The following is a 13,781-nucleotide window of genomic DNA, read 5'->3' as shown; positions in this document are numbered from 1 at the left end:
CTACCTGAGGACACCTGAGAACAATTATTATCAAGATCAAAAGCAACTTATGGACGCTCGTTACCTGAGAACAAGCAACATCAGGACCGAACACTATCAGATTTAATACTGTTTGGACGATTACTAAGAAATCGAACACTAAGATCAAACAGTCTGGACGAACACTACCAGACCAAACGTAATGAGATCGAATACTGTGTGCACGAACGTGTATAGACTAATTACCACGAGACCGAATACTGTGAGGTAAATACTGTTTGAACGAACGCACAATATACCGAGCACTATCAGAATCCAACGAACACTGTTTGGACGAACGCTCAGTAAGACGAACACTATCAGATTACTGCGAATACTGTTTAGACGAACGCTACAGAGATCAAATATGATATGACCGAATAATCACTGTTTGGACGAACGGTTTACAGATCCAATACTAAGAGACCGAATAAACACTGTTTAGTTGAACGTTGTACAGATCAAATATGATAAGACCGAATAATCACTGTTTGGACGAACGCTTTACAGATCAAATACGTAGAGACCGAAAGTATATAGAAAAATACTACAAAACCGAACATGTAAATACTGTTTGGACGAACGCACATACAGTCAATACTATGAGACCAAACGCACATAGCCAAATACAACGAAACCCAATATGTAAGCACTGTTTGGGACGAACGCACATAGACCCAATCGTATGAGACCGAACACTCAAGATTGAAACCTATCAATTTAAGACCGAACGCTAAAATCATAAGCTTAAGTATATCAGATCAATATCGGACGCTCAAGATTAACACTTAATCATACCAAATTAAGACCGAAAGCTACTAACACTAAGACCGACCGTTTAAGATCCAAACCTAAGAACACCAAGTAAAGACCGAACGCTTACCATTACTATTACATCAAAACCGAACGTTTAATATGAAGATCGCTATGAGGTGGAATACTGTTTAGACGAACGCTAGTGCTCGTACATGATAATAACAAAACCGAACGTTTAATATATTTCTAACTTTACCTAAGGACGAAAGCGAACGCTCGATACTTTAGAACACCAAAACCGAACGCTCATACTATTTGGCTGACCACTAATTGGTCGAGCGAATGGGACGAACGTCCCATTTTGGCGCACCAAAAATTGAACGTACGCGCGTTCTGCAGAATTCTGCAGAATCGCACCAGATTTTCCAGAAAACCCAGAAACTCCATTTTTCATCCCCTTCTTCCCAGATTTGCATCAAATACAGTATATTTCAACAATCAAACAAAAGATCTAACTCCCCTTACCTCTTGAAGACTTCCTTGAATCTTGAAATGCAGTGTCTTGATCTCCTTCCAAATCCAAAAGCTTTCTACTTCTCCTCTCCCAGATTTGCAGCAAGCCTTTCACTCCTCCAGATGCAGCACCGAACACCCCTCTTGAATCAATCTCCCCCAAGACTTGCAATCCAAGGCCTCCTTGCACTTCAGCAGGTCCCACTTCACCCTCTCACAGATGTTTTTGCAGCAACCTTTCCAATCTGCAGAACCCAGCCCCCTTGAATCCATGGAGTCTTTCCTTTAAGGGAAGAGGAACTGGACACTCCACTGCTGGAAGAACCACAACCGTTCCCTTCCACTCCTCAGTGCAGCGTCCACTAACGAAGGAGATGATGGAGGTTCCTGATGATGGCTGGAGCACTTCCAGGTGGAGAGACCCACCACCATCTGCTGCTGCCCACTTCTTTGCTGGACGTGGAGCCCCTCTCCCACCACTACACGAACGTGCAGCCGCCCTCTTCCCCACTTCTTCTTTTAAAATGGACGCACGGTCCTTACATTAGCAGCTCAGAACCAATCTCCGTTTCTTCGCAGATTCCGATCCTTCAAACCTCACCGTTCCAGATTTCGATGTTTGCTTGACCAAATCGCTGTTCCAACGTCTCTCTCTCCTGTTCTTACTTCCGATAACGTAATCGCCGCCGCTGCCAAAGCTGCCTCCGTCCATAGCGCCGTTTCTTCAGCCATCACACAGGTTGCGGTCACCGCCGTGGCAATTGCCTCTGGCGCTTGTCTTTCCACTAAGGTCGATTTCCTATGGCCAAAACTGCAGGAGCAACCAGGTTGCGCATCTTCTTATTCTTCTTTTCTGCTGCTGCTTTCCTCTCTTTATTTTATTTTTAAATTCTCCTGCACAATTGTGTTTGAATATGATAGGTGCTAATATGCTGACATGATTTGTGATGCCAAATTAAAGAGTCGCTTTAGCGCTTATGATTGTTTAATTTCACGAATTTGCGGATTGAAGAACTTTGCTGTAGATAGTATCATATGAAGCACGTGCGCGGATACTTATATTTGCTTCGTGTATTCAATTCTGACTGTACTTCAAACATATCCAAATCTTTAAACAGGTTATGAAAATATAGTATTGCAGATTACATTCGAGACACAGAAACATGTATATGATAGAAATATAGAAGCACTGTTCTCGGATGAACCAAAAACGGAAACTAATCCCCTTCATTGTTGAAGTTTAAGGAATAAGATCAATAGTTCTTTAGAAATTATGAAGTGATTTCTGAGGGCAAAGAGTCACAATTATAAAGTTATTAGTTTTTAGTAAGTGAATTTAAACACAACTCAATTTCATAAAATCGAGTTGTACGTCACTTATATATTATAATATAATTTTATTTTTAGTCAATGTAAAATCTACAATACAATACTCTATTACACTAGGAGCCTAATAACGGTAGCATAATTGTCTCAAAAACCTTGACTGCTATAGAATCTGAAATGACTTTGATACTATTTTAGTAAGTAGGTTTGTGTCTAACTCAATTTCATAAAATCTTGTAAGAAAGATTGACATGTTTATATATTATAATCTTGCCTTATTCCTACTCAACATGGCATCTCCACATTACTAATGTATGGGAATCATATTATTCCTACTTTGGTCCACGTCATTAAAATTTGCTTCGTCAGTGTGCCACGACTCAATAAATTTAACGCCGTCTATTGAAATTAGCGGCAAGGTTCCAATTGACTCAATTTTACAAAAGTAGGGACCTAATTGAGATAAAAATAAATACGAGGACCTATCTGAGACATTGCTACACAAATAGGGATGTCGAAAAGGATTAAACCTTTTTTATACACATTAATTATTAGGATTTTAGACGTTCTTTCTTCTCTATACAACTGTATTAAAATTAAGACAGGAGAATTCACTACATTTATTCACTTAAAGGAAATGTTTATATATACATACTATACCGCAACAAGAAAAACAGAAAATACAACTACAAACTATATAAAAAACAAACTAACATTCCAAAAATAATACCAAAGATGCCGAATAAATTGTGTACCTTGAATAAATTGTTCCCTAATTTTATGCAAGAAAAGGAATTAAGGGAAAGAACAGTTGCACCTGGTTAATGAAAACGATACTTACAGAGAAATAGATTCCTGAGAAGTCCATCACACAAATCAACACCTTGGAGGACATGGGAGGCTATTTCCGGTGGTACTACAGGCGATGGAGGACCGGTCATTAAATCATCACCAACCAAAATTGTTTCATCCATAGTTGGCTGCGAATCGACTGAAACCCACACAAAAGTTTATTAGCATTATTCATCTTCCAAACATTTGAACCTTTTCATATTTTAAGGTATGTGACCTAAAGCAAAACAATTTAACATGCCAGTAAAGACAACATAGTCAGTATAACAGAGATGACGTACCATCCATGGTTGCTTTCTGGTAATCCTTCCGCAAAGAAAACACAACAATTCTGGTTTTTTCTGTTCTTTTTCTTTTTTATAGCAGCTCACAATATACGACTGCAGAAAAAAAAAACATGGATTACAATATCATAGTATAGTTGGTATTGCTATTGGTTGGCTAGCGGTGATCGGTGAGCTAAGGCTGTACAAGGGAACGGTTGATGGGTATAAAACTGCAAATGCAGGGGTTTACCGTGGCCTTCACGGTTATTGTATTTCAGAAGTGTGTCTATCTTTTTGAATTTAATTCACAACATAAGGGAAGTGAATGGAGGAATAAATGGTGAGTGAAAAAAAGAAACAATCAAGTAATGTGATTAAATTTTTATAAAAATATACCAAATGACTAAACAAGTATTTCACCGTTACGGACAGTTTTTCATCATTTCTACAAACACCTTATGGGCATATAATTTCTACAAATGCTAAATGAAATGATGATGACCCAACAGAGGTCTCCTCCTTCATGATAAATCTTTCCGCGGGCTTGCCGTTAGTTTGACTTGTCTTTTCTTTTACCACTGATAGAAGTGGCATTGTTTTCATCGACTTGGGAATCCAAGCAGCTACTTACACCATTGGAAACAGTAGCGACAGCATCATGACCACTTGGCCGGGTAATGCAGAGCCAACATATCGAAGACTCACTGCTAGTGCCCGGTGCTAGCGGCACATGCCAATAACCTTTTTCCGATTCCTGAAACATTTCAAGAACAGCATTTAGAAACAGTAGTCAAGAAACAAAGTTCTGAATTTGACGAGGCATGGTATACAAACATTTTGGATGCTGAAGTAGTTAGGATTTTTATGTTTGCAAGCTCAGCTTAGATGCCACGTGAATAATCTCAATGCTCTTATACAATGTTTCACTAATAACAATCATCAGATATCCAACTTCAATTTCCAAACATACAACTTCACCGGTTTCTACGCTATTTTTGTAATATGAAACTAATTAAGAGGTAAAAACAAGCAATTGATAATAAAAAAAGGGTAGAAAAATCGTGCTCAGGCATCTTGAAATTCCTATGGGTTTGGAAGGGTGTCACATCCCACACACATTGGCCAATTGGGTAGATAGAAAGAGCATCCAAGGTATCTTTGCGCCGTAGGTTTGTTTACTGCTCCTGCTCAGGCATCTTTATATTCCTTGGTAGATGGAAAGGGTATCCGAAGCATATGTAGTTAAGCCATACCCTAGTAAATAAATCGTGAGTATCTTGCTCAGATGTCAGAGCAAGCACCATTTCACCAAACATTTGCAAGTATATTCCAGTGTTACCCCTCTGCTTATCAACAATAAATACAATGAAAACATACCATGCTTAAGAAATGAACAAACAAAAATGCAAACAAAATATATATTAAGCATTACTATTTGCACAAATGCCGATATTTTGGAGATCAAACTAATTAAGAATAACTTATCTGCATCCACACCAATTGTAGGAGACATACAATTGTCATCACAAAAAGGATCTCACTCTGATCCCTGAAGGACAGAGATCAAAGTTGCTTGCACAACTTCATGAACATTAGAGGTAAAAAAAAGTTTAAAAAGAATATACTGAATCATCACTTTATTAAATGACAATACAAATCTCTTGTTAATAACCAGAATAATTGTCTCAGGACAAATAGTAGGAAGATATACACAAACACCAATGAAAATGATTGAGGTGGCACTGGGAACTAGTTATTGAGTCCCGTTCAGAAGGTATAGAGGAATTAAATTAATTATTTAGGGGAAGTTTGCTAAATGAGAGAGGTGGGTTTTGATTATTCTCTTCTTCATCTAAAGCAGAGGGCATTGCAGTATAGGTGTATTCTCTGCAGGAGCTGTGCTCCAGAAAAGTAAAGCAGCCCCTTTTACACTTATGTTTTTTCTTTCGTCTGTGATTCGTTTATGTTTTGAAGCTTACACTGACAGAACACAATAGAATCCCTTTACCCTCAGTCCTCAATCTTGGGTCCCTAAGTCCTAACTTCCTACCATCTCCCCTCGAATACCAAAAGATCAAAACTACTAAGTTGTCACACAGAACAAAATGCAAGCGCATCCCAGAAGGAACAGTAATAGAGTGGCCACTCCAACATTACCTGGATAACCAATGAATATGATGGAGGCATCTGAAGCTTTAGGTTTCCTTTAATAAAAGTGTAGTGAACCTGTAAAGAAAACAAGATAACTAGTAAAGAAAAAGAAGGGTAAGCCATATAAATCTTGAATAACCTACATATCACATGTTGAACTATACGCAGAAGAACCTTAAAAGCTCGAAACGGAATCAACTACTCCTATGTCAAACATAGGAAAATGTCCTAAAGGGAATAACAAACAATTAAAAATTATGCATCACCTTTTTTTCACAAAAACTACACACCCCTCCCGGAAAAATCCCAATCCCACATAAAACAGGTACAATAAAATTTAATTAACACAAAACATAATATCCAAATGAAAAATCTCCTGAACTAACCTTAGGAGTAATCAATTTCAGAAAAGTGCCCAAACATGACACAGATATAATAAAATTTTAAATTAAATTTATAGGGAAAAAGATCCCATAGAAGACCCATTTTAAATTGTGAATAGGCAACAACTCACTCGTATATTGCTAAAGTAAGTAAAGCCAGAAAAATGAATAACTTACCTGATGTCTTTCTTTCCACTGGTTAAAAAAGTTACTTCCTATGAGTTCAAATATGTGATCTCGCATTTCATCATTTGTCACAAGCAAACACCTAAGTTTTACTGCGGCAAAGAGCCAATACCTGCAACCCAAAAGATTAATATATAAGTAAATGGGTTATTAAACTTAACAGATTGAAACTAAATTTTAAAAATACATATGAATCAGTGCCAAACAGAAAATAAAAATGTTATAACATATTCATGAAAAACACAACAAAGAATTTTGACTAAATTAACTATTAAATATTTGAACCTCCAAAAGTTAAAATCGTTTACATTTTAGTACTTAAAAAGTTTAGCTTTCATTTAGACCTTCTCAGTTATTCAAGTCTACGTCCACTTTGGTTTTACCAAGAGCTTCAGCTGTGTAATGCAGAAACATATCATATACGGGACATCGAATGTGAATTAAGTCCCACACAAGATTATACATATTGCATAGATAACATGATAAATTCAAGTTTTAAATAAAGAGTCAAACAGAACAAGAAACGATATGGTTGTCCAAAGATTAACAGTGAAAAGCAAATGCAATGTTTAGGACATTTATTTGGAAATTTACCAATCATCATTGGACCCATTAGGAGTTGTATACAGTGCACCATTATTCATCCACTCCTCCACCAGTTTCCTGCTGGAAGGATTTTCCATTAGCCCTCTTAGGCGCTTATTGTGCAGCACAACGAGCGGCCATTTATTCCCACTCTGGTTGTAAAGTTCTTTTACAACACAATCAAGCTGCACTATTACAAAATCAACAAAACAAACACAATTAGCTGCAAAAGCAATCAAGCAAAATTATCAGGCAAGAGCAATAAACATACATAACTTGTTCAGACAGTAAAATTAAAGGAACTCTATAACTTAGGAATACAACCTGAGAAATGCTAAATCCACCATCAGCAAAATTTTGTTTGTAGAGCCCAACATTTGCTCCATCCACTATAGCTTCATAAGAGTCATGCTTTTCAAGCCAGGCCTGTAAGGGATCAACCAGAAGTATCAAAACCAAGCTATTATAGCTAGACTAACAATATCAAGAAGAGTAAATAATGGATGCAGCAATATTGCGAAGGGTTTGTATACGAAAGTAATCCAATCAAAAATTGTCATGCATATTAAGTTTGTTGACTTTAACAATAACACCCCTAAAAAGTCATACCTATCAAGATTCCTGATTGATACCTACCTAGCACAGAAACTAAACTCTAACAATAATATATCATCATTCATGTCATTTAAAATTGTGTTGCATTGCAATGAATGGAGATATCAACAACACCTGAAATTCACTAAAATTGGCCTTGACCTCTCGTTCCAAGGCCAAGCCAGCAACAGACCCTGCAAACTTCTCCGTCTCCGAATCATCAATATCAACACAAACCAATTGCTCCCCACAACAACAACAATGTCCATCGGCACCAACACTCGTTCTGTTGACGGCCCAATCCCCTTTACCAATCCATCCCTGACCATGCCACCCTCCCCCATTCCGCAAAACCCCCTCTTTGACCTGCCCCACATCAAATTCCACCTCACCAACCTCAGAGGCCTTGGCACCACAAAACCACTCCTCAACAACCACTGCAGTGGACTCACTAACACACCTCACACAGCTTCTAAGCTTATGCAAATACTCATACACCTTGTCCGCTCTACCACTCCGCGCACTCACCTTCAAAAGCGCGGCGAGTTCCGCCTCCTCCAAACTCACCCCAACGCCATTCATGTGCTCTTCCACCTCGTAGGCCTTATCCGCGTCTAGCATTTCACAGAAACAGAACAACGCAGGATCGTAGGTTCGCAGCCTCGGGGTAGCGTTGTTGTACTTGCCCATGCCCTTCACCAACTCGAAGGCATAATCGGCGTCACCCTTGGCCGCAGCGAGGCGCGCAACGGCAGTGACGGAGGCCTCATTGGGAACGACGCCGAGAGAGGACATGTGGCGGAAGGCGCGGAAACCGTAATCGAGTGCGGTGGTTTTGAGCAAGTCGTCGGCGACGGAGTTGGAGCAGAGGTAGAGGAGGGCATTGAAGTGGTGTTGGTTGAGGCGCGTATTGTTCAAAACGGCGTCGTCATAGAGGGATATGGCGCCTCGCAGGTCCTTAGCCTTGGAACATGAGTTGAGCTCAAATTGGAACTTTGCCTCAGGATTTTGACTGGTTTTCTTCTTCTTCTTTGGATTCTCCATCGAAGCGCAAGACTGAGAAATTGGTCCAAGGATTAACAGTTGCAGGGTTTAGTTTAAAACCCTAGATGGCTGTTTTTTCTTGGGTTCGTTCGTTCCAAAGAGATGGCAGTCTCTTTTCAGCATTTTTTCAGCATCAAGCGTTCCTTCATACGAACGTTCGGTCATCCTTAGCCTCAAGTGTTCAAGCATACGACCGTTCGTCCTTTATGATCAAGCGTTCGTCTCCTTCCTACTGTGCAGCCGTTCGTTTTTTTGTGACGAGTATCTTTACCGATCGGTTTGGATTTAATCTGGTACCGATCGGTCAGAAGTAATTTAAGTACCGTTCGGTCATGCTTTGATTTATGCGGTTAAGTGCAGATGCGGTATTGGTCGGTCATGTGTTAAGTTTTGACCATTCGGCCAGGATTTCAAACGTTCGTCCTATTGGTGTAAGGGTTAATGGTGATCGATCTTAGTGTTCTGTCTTATAGCGTTCATATAAGCGGCGTTCGGTCTTGATGTTGCTTTGTTCTCGGGTAGCGAGCGTCCATAGGTAGCGATCGGTCTTAATTTTGGTTTGAGTCTTAAGCGTTCGGTCGGTTTGGTAGTGTTTGTGATCGTTCGGTTTTGGCGTGTTGATATACTAGTGTTTGTAACGTTCGGTTTTGGCGTTTTGTTTCACTCGAGTAACTCTTAAGCGTTCGATCCTGATATGTTCGGTCTGAGCGTTCGACTTGGATCAGAGGTTTTACCTTGTGAACGTTCGGTCTGAGCGTTCGGTCATTGTATGTGAACGGTCGTTCATTTTCGTTAGCGTTTCCCGTATTGACCGAGCGTCCAAAAAGGTAGTTGTGGCTGTGTTTTTAAAAAATTTAGAGCGTTCGGTCATGTAATGTGAACGGTCGTTCGTTATCGTTAGCGTTTCCCGTATTGACCGAGCGTCCAAAAAGGTAGTGGAGGCTATGTTTTTAAAATGTTTAGAGCGTTCGGTCATGTAATGTGAACGGTCGTTCGTTTTCGGTATTGACCGAGCGTCCAAAAAGTAGTGGTGGCTGCGTTTTAAAATTCGTCTGAGCATTACAGCGAAGATTCCCACCTTCAGCTGCCGCTGTGCGCCATTAACCGTCTGGAAAGCCACTCACAGTATGGGTTTCTGAAAAGAGAATCATTTTTGCTGACACTTTCACATTTTTGGTTGTCATCCACCGAGTGCCCATGTGGTGCCTGTACAGATTCCATCTGTAAAGTCTGGCGAGACCACTACACCAGGGAAGGGGGGATCACTATTCATTGGTGGCGGTCAGGCAGGGACAGGGGTCCTTTTGGGATTCTTCATCCTTACCTCACGCTTTTCTAACTCAACAAGATCATCTCCCATCAACCATCATCTTTATCCATATACCATGGCCGAACTCTAAACCCCATTCACACCAAGGACACGGGGACAGGGAGGCCATCCAAGATGCACAGAGACGTTACTGGAAAAAAGGGAGTCAGCCAAAGGAAAGGGGGGGACTCATTGGAGACACAAGGTTGGTAAGACCGAACCAAGCTTCAAGAGGTAAGTAATGCTTTGCAATCCATGTTTTACCGATTTGGTTATTTGCCCTTGAACGTGTCTCTGTTACGTTTGTTCGCATATGATTGTTGATAAATGCATTCCTAGTGTGGTGGATAGTTGTATATGTCTATTGTTAACGACCATCATCTTCATCCTTACTCCCCCACCCTTTAATCATCAGCTATTTTTCCATAACTACTTTGAAATCCCAAATCTTTGAACCCCTCATGCGGGTCTCGTAACAGAAGCCACCAAACTCATCTTCCATCAGCAATCATGCACCTATGTCGTCATCACCATTCCATTCCCCACTGGAACCTCCCTCCAAACACACGCATAAAGTCGAGCCTCTAACCGTTTTTTCTCACCATCTCCATGCCTTCATCTTCTTCCACACCAAACAACACCCACGGCTACTGGAACACCCTTCCATCAATCTTCATAACTGATTCCTTCTCTGCTCATTCTCATCCCCAACTCCATTGCCTCCAACACTCATCACCTTCCACCCCAGCCATCACTGATCTCAATCTCCAACCCATCCCATTCGGTCAAACAAGAACTACATCTCACGACCTTCAACAATTAGAGACCAGTACTCTCTCTGCGGAACCCCTTTGATCATCCACAACCCAGACCATTAACTGCAAAAACAAAATCCAATCCCTCCATCACGCATATCACAGACCATTAACGCATATCACAAAATCCAATCCCTCCATCCACAACCCAAACCATTAAAAAACAAAAACGGATCCGTTTTTTCCTTAAACGGATGTTGACATCCGTTTTTTCCTTAAACGGATGTTGAAAGGATGTTGACATCCGTTGAAGGATTTTGACATCCGTTGAAGGATTTTGACATCCGTTGAAGGATGTCACCTCTGTTTAAAGGTTACGTTTTTTATTCGAATACGCACCTTGAGGAAGTAACACACGCACTGCACCACTCCACACATTGCACCACGAGAGCGACACTGCACCACGAGAAGGAGATTGCTTGATAATTCTTTCCACCACCATCAACCTTTACAACTTGTAGTATCTCACACCGACAAAAGGAAGAGAGGAAGAAATATAATGTTAAAATAAAAGAAAAATATTTTACTCATATACGAAGGACTGAAATAAGTTATTAGTGGAATAGGTTGTGAATGGGTAAAATTAAAAAATAACCCTAAAAAATATTTTACTTAAGGGCAAAATAGTAAATGGGAGGTGGAGGGAGAAAGGTGTGGTGGTGGAGGGAGCAACACCCAGAAGTTAGAAATGGTTTTGAGTGAAATTTTAAATTATTTTTATTTGTATTTTTAAAAAACAATTATTTTAGTTCTTAATTTTGAATGATGATAAAATTTTGTTCATGTGGTAAAGAATATAATGACACGAAGCTGTCATGTGTTTAATTTTTTAACTAAAATTATTTTTTTTATAAAATCCAGCACAATGAATTCTTGGGAGTGTGAAAATTAAAATTGGGAGCATGGAAAAATTGGATTCAACTCACTTCTTAACTCTTTTTCAAAAGAAAACATTAAGAAACAACAATTTTCTCCTTGTCTCCTCTCTAGTGTCCAATACTAACACCACATTTCCCATTTATGGTCACATCTTCCACGGTTGGACAAAGAAACTGCCATGAACGTAGACCACCATTGGCGACCGTCACCATTGATGTAACGTCTCTTTCTTCATCCTTTTCTCAATGCATAAGAGCTCCTCCATATCTGACATAAGCCTCCATCGTCCAGACCGTCACAGGCACCACAATTGTCATCACCAATGTCATCGCATTTGGGCTTTCCTGCTCCATCTTCTTCTCTAGGGAAGACAACTTCTTTGTCGTTTTCCATCTCCCATTAAAGTCTTAGTGGTTTATCCTTCTCCATCGTCAACTTTGTTCTTGTTATGTCGTGTGATGCGTTCAGGGACAAGATGTTGATTGGTTTCACAGACGACACTTCTCTCTGCTTCCTTTTCTTATATTCTGAATCAAAATTTAAGTTTAAATCCCATATTAGATAGAAATGAGAAAAGAAAACACTTTATAAAGATAAAAGACTCGTTAACTCATCTCTTTAAGATCATGGTAGAAAGTGATGTCAATCCCTTGTATAATTAGACAGACACTATCCTTTTACCTACCTTTTTTTCTTTCATTGATTGTTGTGTTGTTAAAAATGTGTGTTGGCAGTGATTGAAATGAAGAACCCCCAATTTTTCTAGTGTATATCACAGTTTTGTGTGAACAATGTGATGATGAAGAAAGTGAATATTTGAATCAAAATTTATGGTCTACATTTGTTTAAAGTTTATTGTAAGACGATTTTCAATTTTACATAATAGTATATGGATCAGAAACATACTTAATTTTATTTAACTTCTTTACTATGGAATATTATCTCTAATTTTAAAATAAATTAGAGATTATGACAGGCAAGTGAAAAAAAAATCTATACCTTTCATAAATTAGCTAAAAAGGAATTGTAAAGAAGAGAGAGAATTGCAAGTAGATGAAAGAGGAAAACTCTAATATCATTAACTATATTTTGCTCTTGATAATATTTTACATTCTTTTATAAAATATAAAGATGAAATTGGTACATATTTTGAAATAGGAAAGAAATAGAATTTTAATTAATAGTTTGAAAAGAAAACACAATTAATCCATTTTTTCTAATTAAAGTGTAATTATACTTACCATACAAGTTTTAGTTACCATTTCATTAATTTAATACATTTACTATATTAAACATATATTAGGTATGTCTTTTAAAGATGTGAGAACCTGATTTAATTAGCACACAAATCCATTCTCTGATCATCATTTATTGCACCGTGCCACGTCAAAACCCACTCACTTCCACTCTGCATGCGCCTGCCAAGTGTCAAGGCTGGAACCTTTGGAAATTTGTAGTGGAAGACAAGTGGCATCCGTGAATTGGACACTCGTCTTACGAGAGAAGGGAATTGATTTTCTGAAAAACCTTCTCTCCATTCACGCATACACCTTTCTTCTTCCTCTGAACCAAACGTTTCAAATTCTCTAGCTTCTCTCTAAACCATTTTCATCTTCTCTCTAAGATAACTCACCGTCATTCTCTCCAATCTCATTTCAGACACCGTGGAAACATTCCCTGCACCGTGAGCATCATTTTGAACCGAACAGAACTGAGAACTGAACTGGTAAGTTCTCGTCTCTGCACCTTCATCTATTTAGTTCATGCGAACCAAATTCTGGTTGCATGCATGAGTTATAGGTCTGAACTTTGTGTCATTTTTGGTATCTTAGATTTAGTGAAAATCGTGGAGTGATTCGTTGGGTAGAAAGCTGTGAGTGATCGAGAGAAATCATTAAGCAATTGGAAGTACACTACTGAACCAGGTAAGGGAAGCTTTAGTAATTTAATTTAATACTGGTTTGATGTATATGACAGTAATGAAGTGTACTGGTTGTCTAAAATGTATGAAATATATGAATTTTGATTGTGCCTGAATAAGCATGGTTGCCCTGGATGTATATTATGAATGTTGTTTGAACCGTATGCAGAGAATGAGATGCAT

At 39.0% G+C, this 13,781-nt stretch overlaps 1 protein-coding gene across 4 annotated transcripts; it reads right to left on the bottom strand.

Moving 5' to 3' along the window:
• Positions 1-4,076: 4,076 nt before the first annotated feature.
• Positions 4,077-8,903, bottom strand: LOC148193557 (proteinaceous RNase P 2-like). 4 transcript variants are annotated; one of them, XR_015782072.1, is made up of 7 exons: positions 7,766-8,903; positions 7,361-7,462; positions 7,046-7,221; positions 6,443-6,563; positions 5,889-5,957; positions 4,566-5,074; positions 4,351-4,485 (listed from the first exon to the last, which is right to left on the bottom strand). XR_015782072.1 is itself a non-coding variant. In XM_088098443.1 (6 exons), the coding sequence occupies exons 1-6, from the start codon at positions 8,672-8,674 to the stop codon at positions 4,282-4,284; spliced, it is 1,554 nt and encodes a 517-aa protein (XP_087954569.1). In that variant the 5' UTR covers positions 8,675-8,896; the 3' UTR covers positions 4,077-4,281. The 4 variants fall into 4 exon arrangements, 2 of the variants coding, with proteins under 2 accessions (XP_087954569.1, XP_087954568.1); XR_015782073.1 differs by having other exon boundaries at positions 4,566-4,985; positions 7,766-8,894; XM_088098443.1 differs by lacking the exon at positions 4,566-5,074 and having other exon boundaries at positions 4,077-4,485; positions 7,793-8,896.
• Positions 8,904-13,781: the final 4,878 nt, after the last annotated feature.

The sequence above is a fragment of the Vigna umbellata genome, chromosome 9 (genome assembly GCF_029865625.1).
Source record: "Vigna umbellata cultivar VRB3 chromosome 9, Vumbellata_1.0, whole genome shotgun sequence".
NCBI lineage: Eukaryota > Viridiplantae > Streptophyta > Magnoliopsida > Fabales > Fabaceae > Vigna > Vigna umbellata.
This window is presented reverse-complemented; position numbering and strand designations above follow the sequence as displayed.

What these genes read in the sequence shown, in the direction of transcription:
- LOC148193557 (XM_088098442.1), bottom strand. Translation starts at nt 8,674, where the DNA reads ATGGAGAATCCAAAGAAGAAGAAGAAAACCAGTCAAAATCCTGAGGCA. An exon ending in GTGGATTTAGCATTTCTCAG is followed by an intron (nt 7,222 to 7,360) that starts GTTGTATTCCTA and finishes GTAATAGTGCAG; the next exon opens with CTTGATTGTGTTGTAAAAGA. An exon ending in AATGGGTCCAATGATGATTG is followed by an intron (nt 6,564 to 7,045) that starts GTAAATTTCCAA and finishes TTTGGGTTGCAG; the next exon opens with GTATTGGCTCTTTGCCGCAG.